Source organism: Archocentrus centrarchus, chromosome 4 (genome assembly GCF_007364275.1).
Source record: "Archocentrus centrarchus isolate MPI-CPG fArcCen1 chromosome 4, fArcCen1, whole genome shotgun sequence".
Taxonomy (NCBI): Eukaryota; Metazoa; Chordata; class Actinopteri; order Cichliformes; family Cichlidae; genus Archocentrus; species Archocentrus centrarchus.
The window spans coordinates 19,846,244-19,866,594 of record NC_044349.1 but is presented as its reverse complement, the minus strand read 5'-3'; the positions used below and the strand labels follow the sequence as shown (position 1 = coordinate 19,866,594).

The window sequence follows — 20,351 nt, the reverse complement described above, 5'->3', positions numbered from 1 at the left end:
AAAGTGATGCCAACAGTGTAAAATATGGGCTGTGCTACTATACTGGTTTAAATCCTTGTAATATTTGGTTAAATGTCCCTTAGCAAGTTGCACCTTGACCAGACACTTTTGGTAGCCATCAACAAAATCCTGGTGTAATTCTGGCTGGATATTTGACCACTCTTCTTGGCCGAATTGGTTGAGTTCATTTAAATTGATAAGCAAGAGTTTGGAGGTAGTCCTCCATTATTCCATTCACTTTGTTCAATGTAGCAGTAAAACAGCACCGGCAGCAAAACAGCCCCAGAGCAGGATGCTACCACCGCCATGCCTGAAAGTTGTACAGTCTGCTTAAGGTTTGTGGCAGTGGCGCAGTGGGTAGGCACTCACCTTGCAGCCTGAAGGTTGCAGGTTTGAGCCCCTGTCCCTGCGCTGCATTGTGTCCTTGGGCAAGACACTTAAACCACATTGCCTAACGGTAGCGCCGGTCTCTGGCTGCATGACCGCAGATGCTTGTCTCTGGATGAGTGATCTGGAACCATCATTTCGTTGTGTGCCTTGTGTGCACAATGACAATGAGTTGAATCTAACATCTTAAGTTTGAAAGCCTCACCTTTACTCCTCCGAACTTCTTTCTTTGTCTGTGGTGATTTAAGACTTCTTCCAGACCTTGGCAAATTGATGATACATCCAAATAACTTGTACTTACATACTGTTGTTCGAACTGATGATCTTGGAATCTGCCGTTTTTTAGAAATGGTTCCAAGAGACCTTCCCAACTATTTTAAATCTATGATTCTCCTCAGATCTTCACTTGGACCTCCTTGGACTTTCCCATTGTTCTGAGTATTGGTCAGTCCACTTAGAAACTATCAGTTCTAGTCAATCATGATCAGCAATGAGAAGTTAACCTGCTTTGGCCTTGACAAGTTTAAAAGACCTTGTGGAACCTCCAGCTCCACTTATTGAAAGATTTGAGTGAGTGTGTGTGTATATATACGTTTGACCCTGTGTGAATTAGAGAAAATCCAAAACAAATTCACACTTGTGCACCCAATTTTTGTTTTTTAAAGTCATTAAAGGTCTATGCTGTACAATCATCCCACCCTGGAAAAAGGACAGCTCTAAGAAATCATTAAATGCCTAAAATTACCATGACATTCATGCCCATGATGACTGTATGTAAACTTCTGACCACAACTGTATGTCAAGTTTAGTCTATTATTCATTCACGCTCCTTCACATTCCCCCTTTTGCTCCATGCATCAGTGCTGCTCACTGACACATTTTGGGGCACTGGTGAAACAAAAAATGAAGGAGCTTTTAAGCTGTGTGAATATCATCCACAGCTTAAAAGCAATAAATAAAAGCCAGAAATGTTTATCATCAGCAGATAAAGCTGGGGGCTCTGTGCACTGCTTTTCTATCTTTCCATCTCTTTAGTTTTTAGAGTTTTAGTTTTATAGATACTATACTGTTTTTATTGCAAAACTGTGGTCTCAAAAATAAGTTTGACTGTGAGAAATTAAATAAATAAATGGGTGTGTTTGTTCCAAAAACTGTATAAAATTTATAGATTTTATACTTCTTTTTTTTTTCTGTCGCAGTGTGTTTGGATTTCGATAAGACTTCCGGTTTGGTTTTGGATTTCTGGTTTTTGAATTAAAATTTTAATTGACGACATAAAAAAAGGGCGGACGATGCCCCGCCCATAACGTATCCGCTCTGCTTGACGTCAAACTGCTGCGCCGCTGTGTCGGCGTCAAACCAACATGGCTTCCAGGCTGGAAATCAACTTTGTCCGGTTATTGTCTCGCTGTGAGTCTCTGGCGTCGGAAAAACGGGGAGAGACGGAGTGGAGGCTCGAGAAGGTAACGCAGCACAGCTCGGAGCGGATGTAGCTTTCATGTCGTCGACCTTCGTGCGGACGTTTAGCGTGACTGTTGTTGTGAGCCGTTGTGAGCCACGTCGTCACGCAATCCACTCTGTTTGGTGACAGGAGGCACATTTAAGCTGTGCTTTCCTCTCCAACGCAGGTTACGCAGTTAAATCACGTAGCTGAGCTGAGATATCATAACATCACATCTGAGCGCTTTCTAGTTTAATGGCTACAGTAATAAGTCTGGTACAGTGGTCTTGCTGGATGTTCCCGACAAAAGATGTCCGTATTTTATTTATTTAACTAAACTGTAGTTTCGAGCATTAGAAAGTCAATCGACAGCAACCCATGTCTTCCTCCAGTCGTCCAGCCCTTGCTGCCTTATGTAAAGTTAATCTAGCAGCGAGCTATGAGAAGAGCCGCAGGTTTCTGCTGCTATGTTCCGTACGGGTGGGTGATGCAGCCTCAAACTTCTGTCGCGATATTTCAGGGAAATTTGCGATATTTCTGATGATATAGAATAAATAATGAGTAGCATGGTGATTGCAGCTTGCAGGCAGCAATCACCATGTAAACAAAATGAAGGACCTCTATTCTTCCTGGTCACAAAAGTGAGCTGCTGTCACTGATGACACGCAGCCTACGTCGAAGTGTGACTGTCAGGGACCAGCAGCAGCATCAGAGTGCGATAGTAGTGACAGCAAAAGTAGTCTCGGTAGGGTTTTCCCTGTAAATTCAAAGTAAAAGTATGAGAGAGAAGTAGATAAGTCGTTGCTTATTTTCTAAAAGTGCACGTTGTCCATTGCAGCCTGTGCACAGCTGAAGTTATTTTAGGTGCAATAAACATTACAGATGCTATAAGCAGAAACTACATGAAGATGTGCTGCAAGATCCTCCACTTGATGCTGTTTATTGTCAAAAAGCAGACAGAATTTGCTTTCTTAGGAACTCTCTCTGCATCTTCAGCAGTTATTTCAGCATCACAACCGTTTTGCCCCTTGGCCTTTATGCATTGCCTCAGTGTGCGTCAGCGGAAACTCCGTTAGTGTTCACCTGCAGCTGTGTTTCAGCTGTGGGCTCTCATCAGCCACAGCCATCCTGAGCCAGTCTCAGCTGCCCTTGGTTTTTCTCTCCCATGGCTTCCTTGTGCTGTTTGTTTTTCTAACCCTCTGTAAGAAATTGTGCAATGCTGCTGCTGAACGGCCACGGCAGCTTACTTTGCTATCCATCGACAAGAACCTCATCAATCAAACTCTCTTATTTGGCAGATAGTTTACCTGTTCTCCCAAGATCGCAGAGGATTGTCTTTAAATTATTCAGTATAATCTTACAAGATGTCAGCATGTGACATGTGCCACTGTTTCTGTTTGGTCTCCAACAGTATGTGGGCGCCCTGGAAGAGATGCTGGTGGCTCTGAGGAAAAACCCAAGGTAACGCCACCCTCAACTTTTATGTCTTTATTTATATTTGGTCAGTTTATAGCACATATATTAACGTATTGATGGAAATGACTTTTTATTAAGAGCAAATTTAAAAATCTTCCCGTGTTTAGGGAAACCTTTCACTGGTCACATCAGGAATGTGTGTAATTAACACAGAGGTTTAGACCAAACCTCTGTGTTAATTTGAACAGACCGTTCAAACCAGCTTAATATTAAAAAAAATGTCATTAACTGGTTGTGTCTTCTTCCAGCAAACCAACACCAGAGGTCCTGACTGAATACACAAGAAAAGTAAATTTTCTGAAAGGAATTCTAGAAGCAGAGAAGCTGGTCAGTGGCAGAATGTTGTGGATTTATCGCTTTTATTCACATCATGTACTCAATTTGTTTTGTTTTGGGTTTTTTTTGGTTTGTGTAACACATTAGAAAGTTTTGTCTCTTTGTTTTCTGACTTCCTGTCCCTCCTGCTCTGCTTCACAGTCTTCACCAACTGAAAAAGCTTTAGCTAATCAGTTCCTCGCCCCCGGTCGGACGCCAACAATAGCCAATGAGAGGATGCCTGCCACTAAAACAGTGCACATACAGACAAAGGCCCGGTGTACAGGAGAGATGAGGGACGAGCTGCTCGGCACGGTAGGACACCGCTACAGTGCCGTGCTCTCACACTACTACAAATGTGACCTGCTGTGTAAAGTACAACATTGAGAATTTTGGCCCATTTTCTGGTCTTATTTTGTCAACTTTGATTATACTATAACAATATGGTAGAAAAGTTCAATTAAAAGCTGAGATGAAAACCATAAATGTCCCACAATTTGTTTTAAACTCATAAATGTTCTTTTCTGTCACTGCAGGGGTCATCGGGAAAAGGTACGAAATATTCTGGACTCCAAAGGCCCCTTGAATGTATTAACATTTATATGGAAACCTGGCGTGTTCAGGTAGCAGTGCATTCTTTTAAAAAGGTGATTTTATTCTTTTCTCTCCTCACATTAGATGGAGACTTGAGAAACCGAAGGTAAAATCTTATTACAAATCAAACTTTTCAGAATTATTTCATCTGTTGGACTGTTTGTTGGGACTGTGTGTAAGAGCGTCAGAGCCGCAGGACATAAGAAAAAGTGTTGTCTCTGCACAGATGTCTTCCTCTGGATGAGCGTCAGTCCGCTGCAGAGCTGGACGCCGTCCTGCAGCACCACCACAACCTGCAGGAGAAGCTGGCTGAGGACATGCTCAACCTGGCCCGAAATCTGAAGAACAACACGCTGGCAGCGCAGAACATCATCAAACAAGACAACCAGGTAAATGGACAGGCAACGTCAGAGCTGCTGCCTGGTTAAATATGCAATTATTAGAAGTGTTTGCAGTCATATGTCTCCCTGTCTGATTTCACTACAGTTTCATTTATGTTTAGTATAGGAAGGTAAAGATTCCAACGCTTCTTCAAACTCTGTCCAAAGCAGAGTTTGAGGAAGAGGTCCTAAATGTGGTAGAACAGCTTCGTTTCCTTGAGCTGACACACTTTTAAAAGCTGCTGAAGGAGTTGGTGTTTAAAGCAGACTGAGGATAATCATGTGACTGGATGATGCTTGGCTGTTTAAGTTTTCTGAGAAGACAGAGATGAGATGGGAAAACAGCCCCTGGCAAAAAAAAATAAAAAATAATGAAATCACCACACTTGAAAGATGTTCCTTAATTTTTTAAAAAACTTTTTAAGCAAGTAAATAAATCACAGATTTGACACAAAACTGTTTTTGTTTAGTAGCTGAGCATTCTGGCCCTGTGAAATGTATCTCAATAAATGTAATTACATTACTTTAATTAATGGCAGATTTTGTTTCCAGATCGAGTAAAGGGAAAAAAATATGGAATCACTTTGTAATCTGCATTTCTAAAACAAATACCTGCACAAATCTAAATATACAAAATTAAAATGGACAGTTTGCAGACCAAAACAAGCTGCTGCACCTGGCTGATTTAAAGAAAGCTTGGCCGCAGTAGCAGAGCTGTCAGATGAAACAATGGAACTCCTTCAAGAAGGAAATCCAGTACGGAGCGTGGCAAAAGATGTTTGTTCCCGATCGGCTGTGTCTAAATTCTGGAGCAAGTACAAACAAAATGGGAAGGCTATGAAATGAGAACATATGGGTAGGCGTAATAGAGCAAAGCATCAGGACTGAAAACTCAAAGCACGGCAGCCTTGAAAGGAGAAACTTCACAACAAATGAGAGACAAATGGCAGAAACATGAGTCAGTGTTCATCACAGAGCTGAAACAGGATTTGCATGCAGTGAACAGAAGAAAATAAGTTTACAGCGGACTAAAGAGAAGCAATCATGGACTGTGGATGATTGGAGGAAAGTGATACTCAGTCATGAATTCTGAATGTGCAGTGGCCAATGAGATGATGCTGGAACCTGAAGAAAACAAGCACATTTCCCCACTCATTTATGAACCCGTTGAAGATTTTTGTGTGTGTGTCACAAAGCTGGCTCTCTTTTTACCTGGTTAAATCACCCTGGTAGTTTATACTGTCTGGAGCAGGCCGTGTTAAAGGTTTTTGTGTAAAATCAGCTGAAAACACCACGTTTTTGCTGATTCTTTTATTCACAGCATGCTTTAAGTGAGATACAGATTATCTTCTGGGGGAATATGTTTCATGTAGGCAAGTTGTTAAGCTGATTGAAGCCCAGATGCAAAGTTAAGAGCAGTGCGTAAATGTTTTTATCCTTGACTAATCAGCTGATAAGAATTGCAGCTGCTAGAACAGAAAACTGATCAGTTGCATTTTGCAGGCCATTTATCACCAAAATTTCCTGCTCAGTCAATACAGTTCATTTCACTTTGATCTGCTGACAAACTAAAATGATTTCCACAGCTTCTTTATCAGGCTGTAGGACTGTAACAACATTTCATGTTTAAGTGGATCCAGCTCTGACATGTTTCAGAGGTCTAATATCCAACCTTGGCTAAATTACTTTGCCACCCAGGTGGGACTCACCATCAGCTCTGCCAAGACCAAAGTCATGAGCATAAGCACCAGATGTGAAACGCCAATCATTGTTAGCACCTCTTTATGAGAGGTCAGTGATTTCACTTATCTTGGAAGTGTCATTACTGCAGGCGGTGCAACACAAAAAGACCTGCAAGCAAGACTCGGGAAAGCCAAGGGTACCTTCACCAGATTCAAGTCAATCTGGAAATCCAGTCATTACAGCATAACTACAGAACTCAGACTCTACAACAGCTTTGTTAGGACAGATGGGAATGCTGGAGAGTGACAAAGAGCAACAGGAAAAGCTAAGTACATTTCACAAAGGATGTCTCAGGAGGATCTGCTGCATTTTCTGGCCCATGAACGTCTCCAGCATAGAGCTTTACAGAAGAACCAAAAGCCAGAACGTCACCATGGACATTAAGTCCTGCCGATTGCGATGGCTGGGCCATGACCTCAGAACAGACCCATGACATACCCCCAAGATTGCATTGAAGCAGACAACACCTGGAAAGAGGAAGCAAGGGCGCCCGAAAATTACACAACATCCCGTGTGAACTCAAAGAGATGGGGCTATCGTGGGGCGTGGCCACAACATGCCGACAACAACCACAAGAAGTGGAGAAGTCTCAGTGATCTTATGTCCCACGCAAGTTAATGTGCAGCTCTCGCTTTAGAAATAAACAGCAGCACTGAGAGCGTAGTCTGAATAGATATATTAGCTCAAATTGAAGTGTTTATTTTACCGCTCTGCATCACCAAATTAATGATTTTCTGCAGCAGTAGCTTCCTGCACGTTTGAACAGTGAGCAGATTTGTGCTCGAGGACCTGATGTGCCGTGCAACCAGTCCAAATCTGGGTCTGACTGAAAATACCTGGTAGAACTTGGAAAAACCTGGTCCATGACAAGACTCCGTCCTGCAAAGCTTATGTGTTAACTGCTGTTCAGGAAAGCTGGAACCAGCTTGATGGAGAAAATAGTTTTACATTAGTGAAGTCCACAATAATTTAGGCCATCATGTAAAAAAAACTCAGGAGGTGCAACAGAGTACCTACTGTGATGTCTTTGTTGATGAGTCCATCGTTTTTTTTTTTCCCTTTAATAGCTGTGTAAATATTGAAATTAAATGAATTGAATTCGGTTAGTTTGAGGTGTGTTTCATCTTCAGCTCATCAACAAAAAGGAAAAAAAAGTGAATGAACCTCCTCCAAATATGGTGATTCTATCATTATTGCCAGGTTGTTACCCCCCCCCCCCCCCCCCCCCCCTCCCCCAAAAAAAAAAAAAAACCGTTAAGTACCCCATGCAGTACTTTGAAGTACCTCTAGGGGTATTAGTACCTCCATTTGAGACTTGGAGGATTTTTGTTTTAACAATTTCTGGCCACTAGTGGGCAGTATAGGACAGCTGACCAGCCTCTGAAGCCACATTGTGAATGTGAAACTTCAGTCTGTGAGTGATTGTTCCTTCCAGTGGGCTCGTGATGTCTCTTTCTGCCTCGCAGACTCTGAGCCAGTCCATGCGTCAGGCAGACATGAACTTCGAGAAGCTGAAGACGGAGTCAGAGCGGTTGGAGCAGCACACCAAGAAATCTGTGAACTGGCTCCTGTGGCTGATGCTCATCCTGGTCTCCTTCACCTTTATCAGCATGATCCTCTTCATCAGAATCTTTCCCAGGCTCAGATGATGACTGTGTACATCTTCTGAACTCTTAGTCCCAGCATCCTCCTGTGTTTACAAGAGCAGTAACTACATACAGGCCTCCGTAGATCTACACAGCATGTCTGTATGCGCGATATAGATGAGTAGCTGTCAGTACCAAAACAAATCAGTTTGATGAAGTGACACATTTGCACTTTTTTAAACTGAATTCTTCCTCCAAATTAAAGTTTAAAATGTGGTTCGAAGGGCCGGTATTCTCTCTTTGAACCGGAGCAGAATCGAGGTAAAGAGCTACTCGGAGGGCCTCTGGGAGCAACAGTGAAGTCTTAACGCACGGACGACGGGAACTGAGCCTTAATTATTTTAACCGTCATCAGGTCGGCAACTAGCCAGTCAACACATTTATGCACTTTGTCACTAAGTGAAACTAAAAATGTCAGAGTTGTCTTTTGTAGACCAGTTCTTTCAGACTTGTGCACATTGAAAAGCATTCGTGAACCGTCCACCATAAACTGTAAATCCGACATAGTTTCATTGTTAGATTTAATAAATTGAGTACGGAGTGTGAAATGTGCCATCATTTGCTAATGCTTTACTTTAACTACCCTGTGTAGTGTACTTAATTTGATAAACACTATATAGCGCACTATAATGTGGCTGTAGGCACTTATAAACTGTTATGGTATGTAATTTTAATGTAAGTGTTTATACATCATCCTCTGCAATCCACTTAAGACCAAGGGACGACCTCTGGGTCTGAAAAATGAAGCCAAGTTGGAGGGACCAAAAACTGCAGTTCAAGTGGCCTCCTGAGGCCAGCTCCCACAACGAGTCCTTCCCTGCAGACTCGCATGTTGTAATGCAGTTTTTTTTTTTTTTTTTTTTTTTTTTTTTTTTTTAAATATACCTCATTAGTTTAAACCTTCTTGAGGCTTAAAATTGTGGCGAGGCCACTTAGAGTGGCAGGAGGTGAATGCCAACACAGGCAGCTGCAGCTGTGTGTCTGTGTGAGTGAGAGAGATTCACCTGCAGAACTGACAGATGCAGCTTGCTAGTGTCAGCCTTCTCACATACGGGTGTTTCTGGGTTCAAAAAACAACACGGCGATGACCAGAATCCAAAATAGGTGAGGCTTCACAAACCACGAGGTGATGATTGTGTAGGTTGTGCTTATACTTCTCTTTTTAAAGTAAAGCATTACCAATTGTTTCATGAATGGGGGGGGGATCCAAATTACACAGGAGTTTAAGGGTTGGAACCTGAATAAGTGAGTGCTTTTCTGTGTTGGGTGATGATATTTGTCGTAGATTGGGACGGCTGCTGAACCTGCAGGTGTCGGAGTGAGTTCCTGTTTTCAGTAAACACAAAAAAAAGCTGTAATTTCATTCCTGTTTGAGGGCTCACATGTTGTGCATAGGATCACAAAAACTGATACGAGTGAAAAATAAAATTATTTAATTTCCTTCCTTTGTTGCTGTCATTGTGGGTTCAGTGTGAGTGTGTGTCGCGAGAGCTGTGTATCACCTTTATTATTATTTATTTTTTCCTGATAAATATCAAACATCACCCTGTCATTTTGGAACAACTGATGCAGTGACATCAGATGGCCAGCGTGTGTCAGTCATGAGCTTTCGAGTATCAGCACACAACGGCCTCTGTGACCCTGGTGGCCTGATCGAGCAGCGATTCCTAAAATTAAACCCACCGCTCATTTAGAAGAGCTCTGAGAGTTGAAGTATGGCTGAATTAAAGCAGAAAAAAAGCACAGGAATTGTGTTAATCAGTGCGTTTGTCAGCTTTTGTGGTGTCGGTGCTTTAAGTCTTGAGATTTTCATGCAAACACTGAGGAAGTTTCTAACAGGTTAGTGTGCCTCCTGTGTTGTCGGCCTGACTAATGTTTGAGGTCTGTAAAGCTGAGTAGCTTGTCCAGACTTGCAGCTCTCCCTCCTAGCCCTTCCTCTCTCCCTTCTCCCAGACTGCTGCAGAGACCTGGCCTACTGTGTATTTTAGGATCCCTGGGGGGTATTTTGCCTGCTGGAAGCTAAGGCATGCAGGCCACCAGGAGACCAAATGAGGCCGTGTCTCAGCAGAGGATCGTCATCCCTCAGTTTAATCACAGCTGTTTGCACCTCCATTCTCAGGCCTTCGCTAATGCTCTTGGCTGTGTGATCTGCTCTGTGAGGGTGCAGCTCTGCTTTTGAACTGAGACAGCAGCACATGACTTCATCCCTGGTGCGGTTTCTCATGTTCATTATGGTTTTACCCCATCGGCTGAAAGAGACCGGAGGCTATGTAGGAAACCAAAACGCAGCAGAGTCTGAGATGTGTTAAGTTCCTAGAGTCAGAAAATATCTCCCTGTGACGCCTATTGAGGACACTTTTAACCTCTGACCCAGGAAACCTGAATGAGTTCCTTCCTGAAGTCCTTTCCCACAGGGATGAGCTGAAAATAGTGTTGGACTGCCTGCACTCAGATGTGTTTTGTAAATTTAGCCTAATTCAGTGCCACTTCCTAATAGGGCCCTCATTTTAGGGGCTTAACCAGATATTCTTTCAAAAAACAAACAAACAAGGAAACATAACTGTTACAATTTAGTGTACATGTGCTACCAGCGCATTTACACTAAATCACAGGTTAAGCAGTTTCAGAATTTATTTCAAATTACTCTTTCTAATCAGGGTTGAAAATAAAAAGTGGCAGCCTTTAACAAAGTAATTAAAGCTATAGTAGTGAGTGTTATGGTTGCAGTTCTGGACCGATTTCAACCAAGAATTTTTAGTTTTAAAGTTTTAAAAGCCCAACTCTGTTTTAAACTAGGCTGTAAGGAAACTTCCTTAATTCTTCACGGCACAGATCCATCAAGACGCTGGAAACATTCCTCAGGGATTTTGGTCCACATTGACACGATAGCATCGCTGCAGATTTGTCAGTGGCTGCACATCCATGATGAGACCCTCCCGTTGCACCACATCCCAAAGGTGCTCTTGGATTGAGCTCTGCTGACTGTGGAGGCCATTGGAGTACAGTGAACTCATTGTCATGCTCAAGAAACCAGTTTGACATGAATTGAGCTTTGTGACATGGAGCATTACCCTGCTGGAAGCAACCATCAGAAGATGGTACTCTGTGGTCATAAAGGGATGGACACAGTCAGCAGCAATACTCAGGTAGGCTGTAGGTTTTAAATTATGCTCAGTTCAAGCTCATCTGGCACCAACAACCACGTGGCATTCAAAGTCACTTAAACGTCAGCAGGTCATCTTGACCGTGTCTAAATGTATTGAGTTTCTGCCATGTGATTGGTTCATTAGATATTTGCATTAATGACCAGTGAACACGTGTACCTAATGAAGTATAAAAAAATTATTTCAACAAATATAAAGACTAAACTAGCTCCACCTCCACCAACAAAATCATTAAAATATAGGCTCCAGAGAAATTCAATAATAATAATAATTCTACTCTGGACCATGTTGCTGTCTAATAATGATTTTGACGTTTTGACTCTTTGGGTATATCCTGCTGATTATAACAAAATATATATCTGAGGTTTACTCTGTAATTCATTATTAGTGCAGTCTTGTAAACAAGCATGTAATTAATGGCTTTAATAATGGTGACTACACATTTTACAAGTGCTTCATAAACCTTTACGCCAACAATAACTTCTGAGCTGCTGATTATTAAAACTTTTAAAGCTGCTTGAGTACCAAACAAAAGCTTCGCACCTTTCAAAGGGCTGCTTGATAGTCATGACTCACATCTAGGTTAAGGATGGAATTAGAGGTAGCTGAGAATGCATTGTGTCAGTGAAAGTCCTCGCGGAGACAGCCATACAGATGTGTGTGTGTGTGTGTGTGTGTGTGTGTGTGTGTGTGTGTGTGTGTGTGTGTGTGTGTGGCAGTTTGCTTTTAATTGGTTTGATGCCCCTAAAAGGCAGAGAGCACGGGAACAAATTGTAAAGAGCGGGAGAGCTTCCACTCCGCTCAGCACAGCGCTGCGCCTGTTAAACATCCCAACACTCCAGTCTTTTTAATTTAGTTTTTGGCCGCGGCCTCGGTGAGGATTTTGGGTTGCCTACAGAGATGAAGGAGATTTTTCTTTCATTCTCTCTCTTCTTTTTTTTTTCCATGCACTTCCTTGAAGAGGTTAAGAGGGATTTTTTTTTTCTTTTCTCCCCCCTTCGTCTCCTTCTTCCTGCCAATGCTTTGAATGTGCTGTAATGTTAATGACCTAATGGGAGCGTAGAAAGCTGTACTTATTAAGCTTATAAAGTGACTCACTATCTTGCACACACATACTCCAGCTTCAGTAGTTAAGGCCATGCCTTGCAGCTGCAGAATTTATACATTTTATAGCGCAATCTCCATGAGTCAGTAAACCCCTTGAATGTTTTTATTGATTGTTTTTATGGTTTAATTTTCCAGCTGTTAGCTTTTAGTTAGTTTTTTTTTTTTTATGTATTTCTTAGATCAGACATGAAAAGCCTGTGTCAGTTTTGATGGAGGCTGGTGAACTGTTGAAATATCCAGCTTTACAGCAGAGCACCACAAACAATGACAGTGATACTGCAAGCGCAGGTTGCACCAAACCAAAAGCCTGAATTTGGTGGAAGTGCAGTTTTATAGTACAAATTTTTTTTTTGTTTTTTTGTAGACTGTGTCTTCTGATCTGAGGCGCTCCTGATTACAATCTCTAATCTACGCAGGTGTTGTGGATGTTTCTCTGTTTTCGTTTTGCCGTTACTGTTTCCCTCGGCAGCACCCGTCTCGCTGCATCTCTGTCTGACTGTGCGGTTGTGTTGTGTCTGTGGCTCTTCCTCAGTCTTAACAGCCTAATGAGGGCTCCTCTCAAAGCACACACACACACACACACACACACACACACACACACACACACACACACACACACACACACACACACACACACACACAGCTGTGTTGTGGGTTTAGTAAAGAAAATAAAACATCAAGAAGAACAACTTTCACCTTTCATACCGTGTCTGTGACTTCACGGAATCATATTTTCCACAACCTGAAGCAGACAGAACTGCTCCGCTGGCTTTGCGTTTGGTGTGTTTCTGTGCATGCGCGCATGTATGATGATCGCACCTCAAAGACCCGAGTCATGCATCACTCCCTGCATCCCCCTATTGCCCCTCTGTCACTCGCTGCTCCTTGTCTAGTGTCAACACATGCGCTGAGCCTTCCAGCCTATTTGTCTGGCAGTGCCCAGTGGAAGGAAAAACCTCCCCGCAGGTTTCTGCTCAGCCTTTGATGTAAGGAGCTCAGGTAGTGCTGCTTGCTGCTGAGAGGCTTAAGTTCTTGTTTCTTTGCTCCTTCACCTTATAGTGATTCGGGATCGCCCGGTGGGAGTGCGGCTGCTGGTGTTGCTGGTGGCTTTGAGGCTTGAAGCAGGCAAGACAAGCTTGTTGGTCATAAGATAGCAGAACTGAACCAATATACTTTAATGGGGTACCACCTTAGTTTAGCTTAGCATTAAAAAAAATATTCTCTCATTAATTTAATAGTTCTTTAACCAAACTTTAAAAGCAGTTTTGTTATCTTAACCGAGCTAGCTGTTTCCCAGTTTGTCCAGTCTGTATGCTAAACTAAGCTAACTGGTTGGCTGTGGTAGTGGACCAGAACTTTAACCTCTGGGACAGAAAAAAAACAAGCCAAATGTGCTAAAACTAAACTAAGTCAATCCCCATAAACTCTCCCCACAAAACCTTTTTCTTTCTAGTGCAAATTTCTCCTTTCATAACAACCAAGCAGGGGTGACTGATGTTCACTTTAATGCCTGAAAGCTGGTGTTTAGCTGCTACCAAATTGGTCTTTTAGTGCCAGAAGTTACCGCCTTTGGAAGAGAAGAGAGCAGTTATGGTGTAATGCTGTCAGTTTTGGTTAGCAAGTGGCATTCATTAACTGTTTGGGTGCGCCACAGAGACGCATATCTTCTATTTACTGACAAGTAGCAGACTAAAGAAGCTGAATTTCACTCACCAAAACTGCAGCTTAAATTTCTTGGTCTACCACACAGCAAACCATAATATTTGTCAGATAATTCGAATTAAAAATGCTCCAAAAACCACCAACACCAATCTGCAGAGGGGAGGAATAGCAGATAATATTGGGCTACAATGATGGGGCCTGTTGGTGGTATCACCAGCCAGAAGCATTTCCAGTATTTTTAAAATGTGGTGGTACAGTGGAGACCAAGAACAAGGCACTCGGAACAAACAGGAAATCAGAATATTTGATCTGAATTACAGAGAAAATCCAACAGTCAAAACGACCCCTTATGAGAAAGCATTTGGCGACTGTGGGAAGGAAAAACTCCCTTTTAACAGGAAGAAACCTCTGGCAGAACCAGGCTCAGGGAGGGGCAGCCATCTGCTGCCATCTGCTGGTGTGAGGGGAGGGAGACAGGACAAAAGACATGCTGTAGAAGAGAACCAAAGTGCATCATGGGAACCTGCCAGAAGCCTACGCCTATTGCTGATCCAGCGCTAACTATTAGCTCAATCAGAAAGGAACATTTTAAGCTTAGGACTGGTTCCACAGAAGAGGGGCCTAAAAGCTGAAGGCTCTGCCTCCCATTCTACTCTTAAGTATCCTAAGAACCACAAGTTTGAGAGCAAAGTGCTCTAAAGGGGTGACATAGTACTAGGAGGTCTTTAAGATAAGTTGGGGCCTGATTGTTCAAGACCTTGTATGTAAAAAAAAATGATTTTAAATTCAATTCTAGATTTACAGGGAGCCAGTGAAGAGAAGCCAATATGGGAAAAATATGCTTATTAAGTATCTCAAATTTTGACTTACTTGAAATTTCGAGATGCCTAACTTAAAATTTAAGTTGTAAGTCAAAATTTTGAGATACTAACCTGAAATTCTGAAAAATTAATTAATAAAATAATCAGTGCCAGAAATAAGCTTCCATAGTTTAGACATTTGCCCCAAAAAGCGAAAGGTTACTGGTTTGATTCCAGGAGGAGGCACCAATCCCTTTGGGTTGCGTCAGAAAGGGCATCCGGCCTAAAAAATCAGCCAAATCAAATCCTGAGTTACCCACTGTGCCAACCCCTTCTGAATAAGGGAGCAGCCGCAAGTAGCTGAATAAAAGTTGTATTCTTCAAAATATATCTAAAGTACTTAAAGTAAACATACTTATTATGTAGAATGTCATTTCCCAGAATCACGTTATTTGATAACTTTAGCTGTTAATTATTTTACTTATATATTACTGGGTAACTCGATCTAATTTATCTGAAATTTATCTGAAAAATGATAACTAACTAAAGCTTTAAAATAAATAGTATGGAGTACAGTGTACAGTATTTACATTAAAAATATAGTGGAGTAGAAGCAGAAAGTAAAGCACTCAAGTAAATATATTCAGTTATAGTCCCACTGGTCCTATCCCTGCTGTCATCCAGTGTTGTTGGGCAATGTCATTAACGGTACTACAGTTCAACAGCATGGTGGGGGAGGTAATCATATTTTGGGGAGGCTGTGCCAGCCATGCAAAGTAGCGTAAAGTGGAAGTGTAAGAAAAGTACATGAAAAATAGATTTATTTTTGTTTTCCACCACTTGCTGGCTGCAGCGTTACACAAAACGTATAGCCTGTGTTGACCTGCCTTGTAGAAAAAAGCAGCTATCTCCCAAACTGATGAACTTTTTCCTTCAAATATAGAAGTGAATGCGATAAGAAGTTGCAGGTGGCTCAGATGCAGCTTTGACTTTTTTTTTTTTTTTTTTGGAGTAGACTGAGCCTTGGACTGGGAATTGCTGCTCAGACAGGAAGACGGCCTTGAGGATAAAAATTGTCAAAAGATGCTGTAGATGCCATGAAGAGGGGTAGTAGGAGGCGGCATTTTATGCTGCAGGGTGACCCTAAGGCCTTAGCCCAGACTGGAATGTGTCCTGGGTGTACACCCCAACAATAATGTGCTGCTTAAAAAGGTGTTGGAGCCAGGCACACCTCTTCTGGGCCCCTTCCTTCACTACCCAGGGTCCCAATAAACCACAGTAGGTGCTCCTTCTGATATAAGGAAGCCTCCTCGGGGTACCAGATTAGGCAGATTTCTTTTTTTTTTTCTTTCATCAGTTAGGTCCTCTCGAGGTTCACTGCAGAAAAAGACCGAGTTTGACAGAAAAACGGTAAAACTGATGTCGTTGAGTGGCTGTAAAATACTTTGTTGATAAAAGGACCGAATCCTTGGCTGAGCTGTTATTTGTGAGGATGTTTTCAAGCCAAGGTTTCTTCCAAGGTTAGCACCGTCGTCATTCATCAGACATGGTATGTCAAGGCCAGCCAGACGATCCGTGATTAAATACAAACATGCTACATTTTCACAAAATTCTTCTCCAAGGTTTTCAACAACTTGTTTCTTTCTCAGTGAAGCCTTTGAGAAAATTCAGCTCATACCATGAATGTCATTTCAAATTTGTTCAGTTTCAACGAGCTCTATTTTACAAACCTAAAATATTGTGTTTGGTCATATTCTCGGTTTTTCTATCCATTCTTACATTTGTAAGTGGAGTGGACTGTGCAGCCTTATTCAGGCTATCAAACTCCAGTCGATCCAGAGCAATTCTACAGTGGATGTGTCAGAAGCAAATGTCACAGGTACAGTCATGTGAAAGAGAAAGTACACTCTAATTGAGTTCTAAGGTTTTGTGTATAGGGGCATAATAAAAAAAAAAATCATCTAGTCCGCACCAGGTTCTACATTACCAGGTGAGTACCACGCAAAAGTACTGAGACCCCAACGGCAGGCAAAGCTAACAGGTAAACAATCTTTAATTTAGCAAAGGAAGAGCAGCAGAAGCAGGTGAAAGACACAGATACAGATGGCTTGACCGGGTAACAGGGAGCAGAGGAGGAGAATAAGAGCAACCAAGAAAATTCAGTGATTTGGGAATGCAGGTGAATGTGAATGGCAGGCACAGGAAAGTTGCACAGAAATCCCGCTGTGGTGTTAATTTGTCCAAAGGTTGTCCTAGAGGTACTAACGACATCTTCGGCAACAGAGAAAATCTTGATCAGTCAGCTTTCAAGCAATCACAGTTGGGTGGTGCTTACACTTTGTGCTACACTATTTCTACTGCTCTGCATTTAAGAGGCAAAGCGTTGCACGTTTTTAATATCAGGAAGCTATAAAGAAAATATAAATGATTTAATTATAAAATATGAATCACTGTTTCAGATTAAACTATTAAAACTAAGTTCCCACAACGGCAAACTGCAGCTTTCTCACAAGCATGTTCATCTGCTTGGCACATACTTCATGTACAAGTTGCAGTTTTCTTTCACCACAGACGTTTTTTTTTGGTTTGGTTTTTTTTTTTTTTTTTGGGGGGGGGGGTCCTGCACAGCCTGGTGAGAAATTGCACTTCTCAGTAAATGTCATGCTAACCTCAACCACTGCTGCCGCCACTGATATTTCATTCTGTCTCATCTCTCCACCTATACCTGTCCACGTCTCCCTGCACACCTTCCCTCTCTACCTCGTTTCTGTCTTGATCTATCTCACAACAAGTAGAGAAATGTTACAGCTAAATAAAACATCAGAGAACCAGTGAGAAAGTTGCAAGAAGCCTCGACCTGACATGGAGTGGAGTTTTTTTTTTTTAATTTAGAAGCTCAGAGATGTTTATCTTAAATCCTTGCCAGGGCTGCTGCACATCAGTGGGATAGCTGAGGAAATAAAGACTAACTGCACTGCTGCTATGATATAAAATTTTCAGAGCAACTGAATTTTTAAACTTTTTTTATTGCCTTCTAAATTTTCCTTTGATATACTCGTGCCCTCCTGTAACCCCCGTTTCAGTTCACTTGCATAGAACTGATGCTGGTAAGTTAAAGCCCAGCAGTCTGCGCTCCAGGCAGGTGATAGAAGGACATAGGCAGGCAGAGCAGGTGATCATAGCTCAGGGCAACAAACCAAATCACTGAGACATCTTCAAACTGCAAAGCCACAGAATATGAAGGAAGATGCAAGACTGACAGTTTACATATACTTGAAGGAGGTATGTAATATGGCACTATCAGCCTTAGAAAATTAAGGTGACGGGGGGTTATATTGCTTGTCCAAATATTGTTTTGTCCTGAATTATTTCCAACAAAAATAATAAAAGCAAAGTTGACAAAAAATATCTATTTTTTTCTGTATGATTTTTTTTTTCTTCTCCACTGACCAATCAGGAGCCAACAAGGAAGGAACTGTAAAAATTGTAGTTCCTCAAATGGAAACTTAGAGTTGGCCCCACAAGTGAGTCAGTTCCAAAGGGCAGCCTCTGGAAAAGGCAACATGGAAGTGGCATCAACTGCAGTTCCTCTAGCTACATCCTGACGCCGACTCTACAAATGAGTCAGACTCCTATGTTAAAATATCTAATTTTACAGTATTAAAAAGCATATTTAAATCCTAACAAAAAACACAGTTTTCACTTCTATGGATAGTTTCTGCCTTTATAACAACTGATCTGAGTGTTACTCATCAACCCAAATAATTTATTAAATTAAATTAATTAAAAAGGTATGTCTGTGTTAGATTCTCAGTCATCCAGGCCATAGTAGTCTCTGGAGCTTGAAAAAAGGTGACTGGACTTCTTTTTGTTTCTTGAAGACCTCTCATCCAAAAGGCTTCTTCAGTTCTCAAACCAAATGGTGGAGAGACCCAGGTATTTAAACCCCTGTGGGTGTAGTCCCCTAGAGGTGGTTATGAGCAGCCAAGTAAATAAAAAGTAAATTAATAAACATAACCTGACCAAGAGACAAACATCACCAAAGGGTTGATGTAAGGTGGAGAGGAAGAGTGAGACTGACCAGTTTAGCTAGGCCATCTTTTATAGCCTTGAAGACACAGGTGAGCTGCATTAGCTGAAGATCCTTCCATGCTAGCCAATTATCAGAAACAGCGGGCCAGGACTTTCTTGTCAGCTGACGGGTCGTCATAAGAGGTTTTAGAGAATTCATTCTAAAATCTTTAATTTGGCCACTACAAAAGTCATTTCACTTATTTGATATCCATTAGTTTCCTGGCTGAAATTTAACCATGGACTTTGGAGTTGTATGACACATGCCCTACTCATTTGAAATTTACATTTAACAGAAGAAGGAAACAAAACAAATTATTCAAATTTGCTTTGGGTGTTGAGGGCATTGTAGGGAGGTGTGGTCAATGTATATTTGGTTTATGCCAGTGATTTGGGAGCTTGAGAATATTCATGTTGTCTTTACTTGTTTTCTTGTGCTTTTGCCCTTTGGGGGTTGGTGTAATTAGGGTGTAATTTGTTTGAGGAAAATTAGTGAATTTCACAATCACTGTGTCACAGACAAAGTTGCAGAAATAGCAGAACACCTCAAACTAATCTGTTTACAAGTCAATGTAAAAGTTTTGCCATTGCCTAATGTGTCAGCATTTAATGAATGCACTGACATGCCACACTCATGTCGTTACAGCATGTTCCTCACCATCATTGCTTCAGTTAGCCTGCATGCTTGGTGAAAGTGCTCATTTTTACACACTCTGAATATTCATGTCCTAATTTGAGCTATTTTTCTCTAATGTTTTCAAACTAAGGTCTATTTATAGTTGACCAGACACACTATACTCTCACGCAGGCGGTCTCTTTCAGGCATGCAAGCGCCACTGCCATTGCATTACAATAATTCCAACTTGCGTAAGTCTGCAGCCACAGTTTGTTTGTTGACTCCCAGACCTCTTGCTGAACTTTTACACTCATCCTACTTCCCTGATCCCCAGCTTCCTCGTCTCTCTCCTTGTGAGAACACAAACAAACAGTGTTTTTATTATAGTCATTCTGGGAAGTTTCAAGACCCCCTGCCCCCCCAGCCCATCCCGTGGTTCCTCCCATTCTCAATGTGCAGCGTGCTGGCCCCAGGGGTCACAGAGCAATGCTATGGTCAGTCAGGCCTGAGTTGCTGGATGCTGAAGTATATTGCCTCAGGGCTGCATCTACAAATAGGACCTGAGAAGAGTGAACAGTTAAAGCCTTGATGCCTGTGTTCCCCACTTCTGCCCTCACAGGTCAGAAATGAACAGAGGCCGCACACACACACACACCCACACACACACACCTCTCCATCAAACAAGTGACAAGGGCTTGGGCCACTACTTAGGCCTCATTCCTCAAGGTCAATAGCAATATTAAAAGGCAGGAGGTGGAGAAACTAATCAAAAAATTTGCCAGTTTGTTTGGTACTTCTAATTTTGGGGAAGAAAGTTCATGGAGGAAGTAGCTTTGCAGCCGTTGGGCCCATGTTACAATCAAGAGTAGCAGTTAGTCTCCCGCTCCCCTGTAATTGATGCTGTCGTGAACACTGCAATCTGTCTTTGATCCTCGAAGAAGAAGTAGTT

At 41.9% G+C, this 20,351-nt stretch overlaps 1 protein-coding gene across 1 annotated transcript; it reads left to right on the top strand.

Annotated features, from left to right (window-relative positions):
* Nucleotides 1-1,751: 1,751 nt before the first annotated feature.
* Nucleotides 1,752-8,842, top strand: use1 (unconventional SNARE in the ER 1 homolog (S. cerevisiae)). The gene is made up of 8 exons (XM_030727465.1): nucleotides 1,752-1,850; nucleotides 3,240-3,289; nucleotides 3,553-3,631; nucleotides 3,782-3,934; nucleotides 4,156-4,171; nucleotides 4,298-4,319; nucleotides 4,440-4,602; nucleotides 7,803-8,842. The coding sequence occupies exons 1-8, from the start codon at nucleotides 1,752-1,754 to the stop codon at nucleotides 7,983-7,985; spliced, it is 765 nt and encodes a 254-aa protein (XP_030583325.1). The 3' UTR covers nucleotides 7,986-8,842.
* The last annotated feature ends 11,509 nt before the right edge of the window (nucleotides 8,843-20,351 follow it).